General features: G+C 44.4%; 1 protein-coding gene across 1 annotated transcript in view; it reads left to right on the top strand.

The window, feature by feature from the left end:
• LOC137366195 (deleted in malignant brain tumors 1 protein-like) overlaps nt 1–12,591 on the top strand; it is a 29,497-nt gene that overhangs the window by 15,609 nt on the left and 1,297 nt on the right. Inside the window, exons 4-8 of the mRNA XM_068028186.1 lie at nt 3,390–3,422; nt 4,176–4,484; nt 5,943–6,197; nt 9,237–9,551; nt 10,496–10,810. Of these exons, the coding sequence (XP_067884287.1) occupies nt 3,390–3,422; nt 4,176–4,484; nt 5,943–6,197; nt 9,237–9,551; nt 10,496–10,810 (1,227 nt within the window). The remainder of the gene's footprint in view (nt 1–3,389; nt 3,423–4,175; nt 4,485–5,942; nt 6,198–9,236; nt 9,552–10,495; nt 10,811–12,591) is intronic.

Genomic DNA, 12,591 nt, shown 5'->3' with positions numbered 1-12,591 from the left:
GGTTGAACTCCATCTGTCACTTCTCAGCCCAGCTCTGCATCCTGTCAATATCCCATATAAACATACAACAGTCCTCCACACTCTCCACCACTCCAGCAACCTTTGTGATATCGGCAAACTTACTAACTCAGCCATCCACTTCCTCATCCAAGTCATTTATAAAAATCACAAAGAGCAGAAGTCCCAGAACAGATCCCTGCGGAACACCACTGGTCACCGAGCTCCAGGCTGAATTCTTTCCATCTACTACCACCCTCTGTCTTCTATGGGCCAGCCAATTTTGTATCCAGACAGCCAAATCTCCCTGTATCCCATGCCTCTTTACTTTCTGAATGAGCCTACCATGGGGAACCTTATCAAACGCCTTGCTAAAATCCATATACACCACATCCACTGCTCTTCCTTCATCAATGTGTTTTGTCACATCCTCAAAGAATTCAATAAGGCTTGTGAGGCATGACCTGCCCCTCACAAAGCCATGCTAACTATCTCGACTCAAACAATGCTTTTCGAAATAATCATAAATCCTGTCTCTCAGAATCCTCACCAATAATTTGCCCACCACTGACGTAAGACTGAGTGGTCTATAATTCCCAGGATTATCCGGATACCCTTTCTTGAACAAGGGAATATCATTTGCCACCCTCCAATCATCTGGTACTACTGCAGTGGACAGTGAGGTCGCAAAGATCATCGCCAAAGGCGCGGCAATCGCCTCCCTTGCTTCCCGGAATATCCTTGGGTATATCCTGTCTGGCCCCGTGGACTTATCTATCCTCATGTCTTTCTAAATTTGCAGCACATCCTCCTTCTTAACATCAACTTGTTCGAGCATATCAGCCTGTCACACGCTGTCCTCACAAACGAAAAGGTCCCTCTCATTAGTGAATACTGAAGCAAAGTATTCATTTAGGACCTCCCCTACCTCCTCCGACTCCAGGCACAAGTTCCCTCCACTATCCCTGATCGGCCCTACCCTCACTCTGGCCATCCTCTTGTTCCTCACATAAGTGTAGAACGCCTTGGGATTTTCCTTAATGCTACCCGCCAAGACTTTGTCATGTCCCCTTCTAGCTCTCCGAAGTCCATTCTTCAGTTCCTTCCTGGCTACCATGTAACCCTCTAGAGCCCTTTCTGATCCTTGCTTTCTCCACCTTAAGTAAGCTTCCGTCTTCCTCTTGACTCGCTGTTGCACATCTCTTGTCATCCAAGGTTCCTTCACCCTACCATCCCTTTCCTTCCACATCGGGACAAACATATCCAGCAGTCGCAGCAAGTGCTCCCTAAACAACCTCCACATTTCTTTCGTACATTTCCCTGAGAACATCTGTTCCCAATTTAGGCTCCCCAGTTCGTGCCTAATAGCATTGTAATTTCCCCCTCCCCCAATGAAATATTTTCCCATCCCGTCTGCTCCTATCCCTCTCCATGACTATTGTGAAGGTCAGGGAGTTGTGGTCACTATCACCGAATTGCTCTCCCACCGAGTGATCTGCCACCTGGCCTGGTTCGTTGCCAAGCACCAAATCCAACATAGCCTCCCCGCTAGCCGGTCTATCTACATATTGAGTCAGGAAACCTTCCTGGACACACCTGACAAAATCTGCTCCATCCAAACTATTTGCACTCAGGAGGTTCCAATCAATATTAGGGAAGTTGAAGTCACCCATGACAACAACCCTGTTACTTCTGCACCTTTCCAACATCTGCCTCCCAATCTGTTCCTCCATGTCTCTGTTGCTATTGGGGGGGGGGGGGGGGGGTCTATAGAAAACTCCCAATAATGTGACTGCTCCTTTCCTGTTTCTGACTTCCACCCTTATTGACTCAGTAGACAAATACTCCTCGACGACCTCCCTTTCTGCAGCTGTGATACTATCCCTGATTAGCAATACCACTCACCCACCTCTTTTACCTCCCTCGCTATTCCTTTTGAAACATCTAAACCCCGGAACATCCAACATCCATTCCTGCCCCTGTGATATCCAAGTCTCCGTAATGGCCACAACATCGTAGCTCCAAGTACTGATCCATGCTCTAAGTTCATCACCCTTATTCCTGAAACTTCTTGCGTTAAAATAGACACAGTTCAACCCATCATACGGGCTGCAACTTTGCCCTGTCAACTGTCTAACCTTCCTCACAGACTCTCTGCACTCTGGATCTGCCTGTTCAACAGCTATCCCATCCACTGATCCGTCACTCCGGTTCCCTCCCCCCTGCCAAACTTGTTTAAACCCTCCCGAAGAGCTCTGGCAAACCTCCCGCCCAGGTTATTGGTGCCCCTCCAGTTCAGATGCAACCCGTCCTTCTTGTTCAGGTCCCACCTTCCCCAGAATGTATCCCAATGATCCACATATCTGAAGCCCTCCCTCCTACACCAGCTGCACTCACTCCCTGTTTCTAGCCTCACTCGCACGTGGCACCGGTATCAAACCTGAGATTACTACTCTGCTCGTCCTGCCTTTTAGCTTCCAACCGAAATCCCTATATTCACTTTTCAAGTCCTCATCCCTTTTCCTAGCTATGTCATTGGTACCGATGTGTACCAAGACGTCTGGCTGCTCCACCTCCCCCTTAAGAATCCCGTAGACTGGACCCGAGACATCCCTGACCCTGGCACCCGGGAGGCAACATACCATCCGGGTGTCTCGTTCGCGACCACAGAATCTCCTGTCTGTTCCTCTAACCATTGAATCTCCTATCGCTATCACTCTCCTATTCTCCCCCCTTCCCTTCTGAGCCACAGAGCCAGGCTCAGTGCCAGAGACCTGGCAGCTGTGTCATTCCCCTGGTAGGTCGTCCCCCCAACTCTATCCAAAACGATATACTTATTATTGAGGGTAACGGCCACAGGGGATCCCTGTAATGTGCGCCTATTCACTTTCCCTCCCCTGACGGTCACCCAGCGACGTTTATCCTGTAACTTAGGTGTCACTACTACCCTATAACTGCTCTCTATCACTCCCTCAGCCTCCTGTATGATCCTAAGTTCATCCAGCTCCAGCTCCAGTTCCCTCAAGCGGCCTGTGAGGAACTGGAGTTGGGTGCACTGCTGACAGGTGAAGTCAGCAGGGACACAAGTGGTGACCCTTACCTCCCACATCCTGCAAGAGGAGCATGCAACTGCCCTAGCTTCCATCCCCTCCGCTCTAAATTAACATTGGCAGATACCTCACAGATCAATGTTTCCGCAGAATAGAGTGAAGTGATTCATTTTAGTGGGCAGAATGAGGAGAGTCAATGTAAATGATAAAAATGTACAGGTGTTGCAGGAACATCGAGAGCTGAGGGTGTACGTGCAGTTAGTTGCATTTGTGTCTTTTCTTTCTGACAGTTTCATTCATTTCGTGCCCCAGTTAATTCTAATTGTCAACTTCTCATTTCAGGCAGACCTGGGGACAGTCAGCCTGACCCATCAGGTAATCGCCCTTTATTTTCACACTGTCTGCTGTTGCTCTGCTCTTATTAATCTCATTAAATATTAAGCTTGGGCGACAACCTCAGCGTGTTTTTGATCACGGATTAACACGCTGCCAGGTTGCTAGTCAGAAAGGGTGTGTGTCCCTCACAGTGTTCCTAAAGATCTTTAATTCTAGCTGAGAAATGGCTGCCGACTTCATGCGGAGGGATAATAACTGAGGGTCTCTGAAGAGCAGAGTGAATGATCAGCACTACTCACGCTCTTGCTGCTCCCAAAGGCGCACTTCACTAATCGGCGCTGACATCGACGTCACATGACCATCCAGCCGGTTGTTTATTGGCTGTGGTGGGTGAGTTTGCAATTTTTCTGATCTTTCCTGGTGCTGGGATCTCACTGTGTTCGGCCAATCAGTACAGCGCACGATAAACATGTGAGCAATGCAGCCACGCCCATCTGCCCACTTTCAAGAAGTTAAATATATTCTGAGCCTATCGCTAACCGGAACCCATCGGAGCCGCTGTGTTGGTGGGAATTGGCGTCTGTCTCCCGGTTCCCTGCTCGTTTACACCGTTTATTATAATTTCCCTCTCCTTTTTGCCATGTGTAGTATTTACTCCATATTTTATTCGGATTCTGGACACAGTCTGACACTGATTCCCCACTGGCCTGTTGAATCGGGAGGGTCCATGTGCTGGGAACCTGTGGGTTTAAAAGACTGTAACGGCTTGATGATTTTTCTAATATTTTACAGAGACAGTGAAGCTGAGACTGGTGAATGGGGGCAGTCGGTGTGCTGGCAGAGTGGAGATTCATTACAGAGGACAGTGGGGAACTGTGGAACATAGTCTCTGGGGCCTGCCAGACGCCGCTGTTGTGTGTCGGGAGCTGGGCTGCGGGATCGCGGTCTCTGCACCGGGCGGAGCTCACTTTGGCTCCGGACCCGTTGTGACGGCGAATGTAGAGTGCCGCGGGACCGAGGCCGCTCTGCGAGACTGTAAGACATTTCACTGGGGTCACTATCCCACTTCACACTCCTATGATGCCGGCGTCATCTGCTCAGGTAAAAATCTTTCTCAGTCTCTCATCTCCCGCCGCGGCTGATGGATTCCGGGAAAAAGCAGAAGTAAAATAATCCGGGATGATCCGTTCCCAGAAAGTCAAATGATAATCATTCCAGTATTCTCCGGTTAGAATTAATATTATTTAAAATATTGGAATCACTATTTGTTAAAATTATACCATTAGTATTATGTTTAATCAAAATTCTCCAACGGGAGCACTAAATACTTAGTACATTTACAATACAGACAGAGCAGTTTCCATTGAGATTTACCCAGTGAATGAGCGGAACCGCTGGAAATGTCACAATCTCAATCCAATTCTCCATTCATCAACCCAGCAGCCGCTTTCGGGCATGCGCTGTCAGCCCGGCTGTGCGCCTGCGCTGCTCGCTTGGCTCCAGATTGGATATCGTAAACATGTTGTGAAGCAGAGACTGAGGAGCAGCGGAGGTTTTTTAGCATCGGGGAGTAGCGGAGGTTTTTCAGCATCGGGGAGCTGGAGTAATGGATCAGCGGGTACTGTGTATCACGGGAGGAAACTGCACAGTAAGATCCCATCGCTACTGTATGTCCCATTCTTTTGATCACTGTTGAAACAACCGTGACAGAATCTCAGGCTTGAAGAACTGCAAATAGTTCTAATAAATAAGGAGAATCCTATGGAACTGCTCGAGAAGGAGCGGAGAATTAATTCTCCAGCAATTCTGACCCATAGTTCTCGCCCAGTCACTATCAATGCCTATTAATTGCTTTTTTAAATGCTTGCTGGTTGTGGGATATTGCCCCAGGCAAAATGGCTATCCGTGAAATATGCCCGTATTTAGTAATGTGAATTGACATTAATATCCCTGGTGACTATTTTAGAACAATTCTCCTTCCAAGTAAGTACCCAGATGTACAGGACCAGAAACGGTCTGGGAACATGCTGTTCCTGGATAACTCATTGTCTCCATCCGAATTTCTTCAGGTCTTTATCCATATCGCCATTGAATTTTCAGAATCTGATTACTTCGTAACTCACGATTCAGTCCAAGACTTCTCATTATTTGGTATGCTGGAGATTGGTCTGTGTGCGTGAGTTAAACAGATAACCTGTCCACAATAAATAGACGTGTCCTCTCGCTTGCGTCATTTCGATTTAAATTCATCAATCTTTGACATTCTAGGTGACCATTATGTTGTAGTACCTGAACACAATTTTCAAATGAAAACCAGAAAATGGGCGAAATTATCTTTAAAAATAATTTACAATTTACATTGCCACGCGATAGAAATTGATGACGTAAGTACTTTCCCTCACATGCGACATGTGGATACAATATGGTCACAATGTTTAGGGCTCTTTCAGCTGACGAGAAATAAACAGAGAAATCGTATATTGATAAGATGACGGAAACTCCAACCAACTTTTAATATCAATCGCCTTAAAATGCTCACTGTTAACATATAATTCCCAGGAAATGTCAAGCCGAGACTGATAAATGGAAACAGTCCCTGTGCGGGCAGACTGGAGATTTACTGGAATGGAACCTGGGGCACAGTTTGTGGTAATGGGTCCTGGTCGTTACCGAATGCGGAAGTTCTCTGCAAAGAGCTCGGTTGTGGCTCTGGAGTAGCAGCACCGCTTGATGCTCACTTTGGCGAAGGGTCAGGGCCTGTTATTGGTCCTCCTGGCTGCGGACACCAGAGGGACGTTGGCGTAATCTGTTCAGGTACAAACTTGATAGTAATGGAAACAAGTCGTTACCTACAAATTTTGTGCTTCCATCTCTGATAGACAGTGACAGGTTAGAAACATTCCCAGTTTAATAAATGGGAAGTTTGTTAAAACAGCGTATCATGTTACATTTCTTCACTTTCGTGGTGAACGTGCTGAATGTTCGGCTCAAAACTAACAAGTGCACGAGGACTAGATGGCATTTATTCAGAGGGGATAAAGAGGATATTGGGACTGCTGCCTGTCCTTGTGACGGTTTTGGTTCACTAAACACCTGGGAATTGCCAGATATCTGTGAGGCACAGTGAATTGGCTGAGATCGATTGGAATCGGAAATTGACAGGTCAAACATTACATTCGTAATAGGCAGGTAAGACAGTAAATGTGAATTCAAATAGGAAATAGTTTGGATTCAGACTTGACACATTCCCACTCGGGGCAAAGGAAGGCAGTCCGAAACCAGAGATTCCCGGATGACTAAAGAGATGGAGTTTAAAATGAAGCAGAAACAGGAAGCGTATCATAAAGGTCACGTTCGGAGTTCAGTGGCAATTCAATCGGAATACAAAAACTACAGGGCGAACTGAATAGGGAAGTAAAAGGTTCATACAGAGTTTGGAAGAATAGATTAGTGTACAACATAAAAATGAACCCACATGTATTTTTATAAACATGTAAACAGTAGACAAGGGAGCCAACAGAAGTATGAGATGAGGGGTGCACCCTGCAACTACAGGTCACTGAGTCTAACGACACTAAAGGAGAAAATTGCAGAGACTAATCCGGCTGAAAAATCATTGTCATTTGGAAGAATATGTGTTATTAAATTAAAGTCTGTATTGATCAGTAAAATGTAAATTGCTTTTAATTCACTTGATTTTCGTGGGCAGAATGAGGAGAGTTAATGTAAATGAAATTATAAAAATTTGCAGGTATTGCAGAAACATCGAGAGCAGAGGGTGTACGTGCATTTCTCTTTGACTGTGGAAAAAACGGGAATGTTGTTAAAAGGCATAGGAGTTCCTGGACATTATTAATAGAGTCAAAAAAGTGAAGTCATGGTGAACACTTATAAAAGAATGATAAGTCCAGCAGGAGCATTGTCTCAAATTTTAGAGAGAACATTTTAGGAATTACATCAAGTCCGAGGAGCGTGCAGAGGCGATTTTCCAGAGTATTATGTTTAGGCGGGGATTGCAGTTCTGTGGGGAGACAAGAGAATCTGGACCTCTTCCCCTTAGAGCAGAAAATGTTAAGGGAAGATTTGGTATCGTTGTTCAGCATCATAAAGAGTTTGTTAGAGTAACGAACATTGTATTGTTCCAGTGAACAAAGGATCAGTAATGAGCAAACACAGATTTAAGGTGATTCACTACAGATCCTGAAGGGACATCAGGGAATAAAAGTTTGCAGCTAGCTGTTCTGATCTGGATTACACTGCTGGAAATGGTTGTGGAAACAAATTCAAAAATAACTATCACATTCAAAAGGAAATTGAATAAATAGTTGAATTTGAATCATTTCAGCGCTATGAAGAGCAAGGAAGTGGGACTATTTGCATTTCTCTTTCAAAGAGCCAGCACAGACATAATAGGCCGAATGGCCTCCTCCTGTGCTGTATAATTCTCTGATTCTATTAAAGCATAAAATGTGCCATTGAATTTTTAAGGAATTTCCTAACAAGGAGGATAAGTGAGTGTCTTCTGATGTCCATATGGACTTCCAAGAGGCAATTGATAAGGTTCCACCGAAAGGATCATTGGCAGAAATATATATAGTGCACGGGATTAAAGGTGGCCTTGTTACATGGGTTGGTAATTTGTTAAAAGGTAAAACACAGGGATTACGGATAAAGTGAATAACTGATTGGAAGGGTGAGACAAGTAATGTTCTTCAGAGATCTGTATGCGGGCTCAGCTTTTCATCATATTAACTGAAGATTGAATGGATACAGAGTCAGGTGACCAGGTTCACCCATATAAATAAGTTTGGAAGCACAATATGTTGTGTAGATGCAATTATGAAGTTACAATGGGGCACAGACAGATCAAATGAGTGGTCGAGTCTGCGGCAGGCCGAGGTCAATGCGAGAAGTGTGAAGGCATACATTATGGATAAAAAAAAATCACTGAAATATTTTCCTAATGCTGTGAGTCCAGTAACTATAGAGGAGCAAATGGGTTTGGGTGTTCAGGGATAAAAGGGTTGAATTGTGAGGGCAAGTTTGAAACATGGAGATTGTTTACCCCTGAATTTCGAAAGTTGATGGTTTTGCAATTAGAAAGATAAAGCGATAATATAATTCGATGAGTAGATACCAAGAAAGTATTTCCTGTGGTTTCAGAATCCAGAACATGGAGAACAATCTTCAATCGGAGCCAGGCCATTCAGAAGTGAAATTAGGAAGCACATTTACCTTAAAAAAAGAAATAGCGGAGGTCATGCATTTCCTTCCCCAAAAGGCAGCTGTAAATTTTGAGGCTGAGATTATTTGGTTCTTATTAGGAAAAGGTATCAACAGATATCGAGTAAAGGCAGGGAAATGGAGCTGAGATACTGTTCAGTCATGACCTAATTGTTTGGAGGGACAGCTTCAAGGCACAATTGTTGTTTTCTGTAACTTTGTTCCAGGTACTAGTGATAGGAGTAATGGTAACTATAATAGTAACAGTAATAGTAACAGCAATAGTTGCAGTAATAGCAGTACCAGTAATTCTGGAGCTAACAGGAGTAGAAGCAGCAATAGTATTAACAGCAGTAATAGAAGGCGTGTGATCGCAATAGTAGCAGCAGTAAAACAATAAAACATATTAGCAGTGATACAGGTAATAGTAGAAGTTGTGATTTAGCGAGTAGTAGCTGCAGAAGTAGTAATAATCACAGTACTGGTAGTAATAGCTATTGCTCCAATTCAGCTGTAACCAGATAAAATGTGAATCCACCTAAAATTATTTTCAGTGTAACTAGGCTAATTGCGGCATTATTGTTATTTGTTAATACAATTATTGTTATTATTATAATTATTATTAATTAGATCACAAAGCACTCAGACTGGTATCTGAAGTTGCCCGATGCTCCGGCCGGGTGGAAGTGCTATACAGAGAGCAGTGGGGGACGCTGTGTGCTGATTATTTTGGTTTAGAAGACGCCAACGTGGTCTGTCAGCACCTTCAGTGCGGCACAGCAACCGCAACCCCCGGAAGAGCTCACTTTGGGAAAGGAGCCGGTCCAGTGTGGAAGGAGAACTACAGGTGCCGGGGGAATGAGACCCACTTCTGGGATTGTCCTGTTTCGTCCTGGGGTCAGTTCAGCTGCTCACATGAAAATGACGCCAGTGTTATCTGTTCAGGTGAGTCATCTCAGACTATTGAACTGAAACGAAACTGGACTGAGTTGTTTTGTCAGCCGATTTATTTTCATGTCAATTAGCACTAAAGTAAGAAGTATCAATGCACCACTTGTTTAACAAATGAATGTCTCTTGTATCTCTATTCTCTGAATTCAGAGCCTTATTCAGAGTTCGCTATACGAGCAGTTGGCAGAAACGCTCAAACAGTAAAATGGGGACCATGATATACAATGGGAATGCTGCACCTCTATTTCTTTTTTTATTTGTTCATTCACGGGATATGGGTGATGTTGGCAGGACTAACTATATTCCCTGTCCATAATTACCCTTGAAAAGGTGCTGGTCAGCTGTCTTCTTGAACGGCTGCTGTCTGTATAGTGCTCCTCCAGGGCTGCACAGAAGGGAGCTCTGGTATTTTCTCCCTGCCACAATGAACATGAGAACATAGGAAATAGCAGCAGCAGTAGGCCATTCGGCCGCTCGAACCTGTTCTGTCATTCAATAAGATGCCCATCAACTGCTTGGCATATCGCAGTGTCTACAAATCAAAAGTACTTCATTACTGTGAACTGCACTGGGACGTCATGGGAAATGTTCTGTCAATTCAAACCTGTCTGTTTCTCCCCGGATTGGATAAGATGATCTGTGAACAATAAGAATCCATTTGAAAGCCCTGCTCCTGTCTTCCATCACAGCACATTCAGAGCAGTCTGGGCCATTCGCCCGCAGTTCACTTTAAGTTGTTTCTCCAGAATAGCCTGCAGAAGTTGCTCAGTATCTCTCTAAAATCGATTCACTTAGAAAAGGAAATGGTAAAGAGCAACTGTCTACATAACAGAAACTTTAATTATTAAAATTACTAATAACTAACCGAGTGTGAGGCAGTATATGATGGGATAGTTTGGCTTCAGTTTAACCCGTCCTCAATGTATTTCATGTTGCAGATGAACATTGGTCACTAAGACTGACTAACGGGGGAAGCCGCTGTGATGGGCGAGTGGAGATTTACTACAAGGGCAGCTGGGGGAGACTGCAGGACAGACTCTGGAACCTGAATGATGCTAACGTGGTCTGTACACAGCTGGGCTGTGGTGAAGCGACAGCTGTTTATAACTATTCAAAGTACGGAAAGAGTGAAGGGCCCATTTGGGTGAATGATGTCGGATGTGAAGGAAACGAATCGCAGCTCCAGAACTGCAGCTTATTCACATTGAATTCGTCTCTGACTGATAGTATGGATGTCGGGGTCCTGTGCTCAGGTGAACTAATAGCTCACTACTTTTACAGAGCCAATCAAGTGGAATTTGTATTCTGCTGACAAAGTGATAATATAGGTCACTCTCCAAGGCATCTCTTAAACAAATCATTATACTGAGAGGATGAGTGCAGAGAAAAATGACACAGCCAGAACTGAACAGCAATGAGGATTTTCATTTTTATAGCGCCTATAACAAACATCAAAATGTAAAGGCACTTTACAGGAATGCAACAGATGGAAAATGTACATAGAACCAAACAAGAAGACAGTAAAACGAGTGACTGAAACTGGGTCACAGGCGTAGATTTCAGGAGGGCGACTTCTAAGTGGAAAAACAGAGATGTTTAGGGATGGATTTCCGATCTCAGGTCCAAAACAACTAAAGGAACGGATGCCAATTGTGGGTGGGGATAGTGAATGATGTACAAACAGCCAGAATGGAGTAAAGTAGAGGCCATGGAATGTTTAGAGCGGGAGGCGGTTATGGTGATAGGATGAGGGGTGAGAGATCCTAGAGGTATTTAAACATGATGATGATATTGTGGAGGGGAAACCAAGTAGATCAGGAACATAGGATCAGGAATACGCTATTTAGCCCTTTGAGCCTCCTCCACCATTCTATTTCATGGCTGATCGTCTACCTCAAAGCCATATTCCCACACTATCCCCATATCTTTTGATGTCATTAGCAACTAGAAATCTATTGATCTCTGGTTTGAGCTTATCAGTGACTGAGCTTCCAACTCCCTCTCAATAGAGAATTCCAAAGATTCAATACCCTCTGAGAGAAGAAGTTCCTCCTCATCTCAGTACTAAAAGAGCTGCTCTTTGTTCTGAGATTGTGTCCCCTGGTTCTAGACCCCGCATCCTTTCTGCATCAACCGTGTCTATCCCTTTAAGAATTTTGTAAGTTTCTGTGAGATCGCCTCTCATTCTTCTAAACTCCAGCGAGTAAAGGCCCAGTCTCCTCAATTTTTCCTCATTGGACTGTCCCACCATCCCAGGAATCAGTCTGGTGAGCCTTCGCTACACTCCCTCTATGGCAAGTATATCCTTCCTCAGACAAGGGGACCAGAACTGCACACAATATCCTAGGTGATGCCCCACTAATGCTCTGCATAATTGAAGCAAGACTTGTTTGCTCCTGTATTCAAATTCACTTGCAATAAAGTCTAACAGTCTGTTTGCCTTGCTGAATGCTTATTGTACCAGCATGTTAGCTCTCAGTGACTTATGAACAAGGATACACAGGTCCCTTTGTACATCAACACTTTCCAATCTCTTATCATTTAAGAAATACTCTGCCCCTCCGTTCCTCCTTTCAAAGTGGATAACCTCACACTTATCCACATTATATTCCATCTGCCATGTCCTTGCCCATTGACTAAGCATGTCCAAATCCCCTTGAAGCCTCTTTTCATCCTCCTCACAACTCACATTCACACCAAGTTTTGTGTCATCTGCAAATTTCGAAATATTACAATTTGTCCCCAAGTCCAAATCATTGATATAGACTGTGAACAGCTGGGGCTCAAGCACTGATCCTTGTAGTAACCCACTGGTTACCGACTGCCGATCTGAGAATGACCCATTTATTCGTGCGCTCTGTTTACTGCCTGTTACTCAATTCTCAATCAATGCTCGTACATTACACCCAATCCCATGTGCTTTTCTTTTGCTTGGTAACGTCCTATGCGGGACTTTACCAAAAGCCTTCTGACAGTTCAAATTCATTGGTTCTCCCTCATCCACTCTGCCAGCAGCATCCTCAAAACACTCTAA

This window comes from Heterodontus francisci, unplaced genomic scaffold (genome assembly GCF_036365525.1).
Source record: "Heterodontus francisci isolate sHetFra1 unplaced genomic scaffold, sHetFra1.hap1 HAP1_SCAFFOLD_319, whole genome shotgun sequence".
Taxonomy (NCBI): Eukaryota; Metazoa; Chordata; class Chondrichthyes; order Heterodontiformes; family Heterodontidae; genus Heterodontus; species Heterodontus francisci.
Note: the sequence above shows the minus strand (reverse complement) of the source record. Positions and strands in the feature narration are given on the sequence as shown.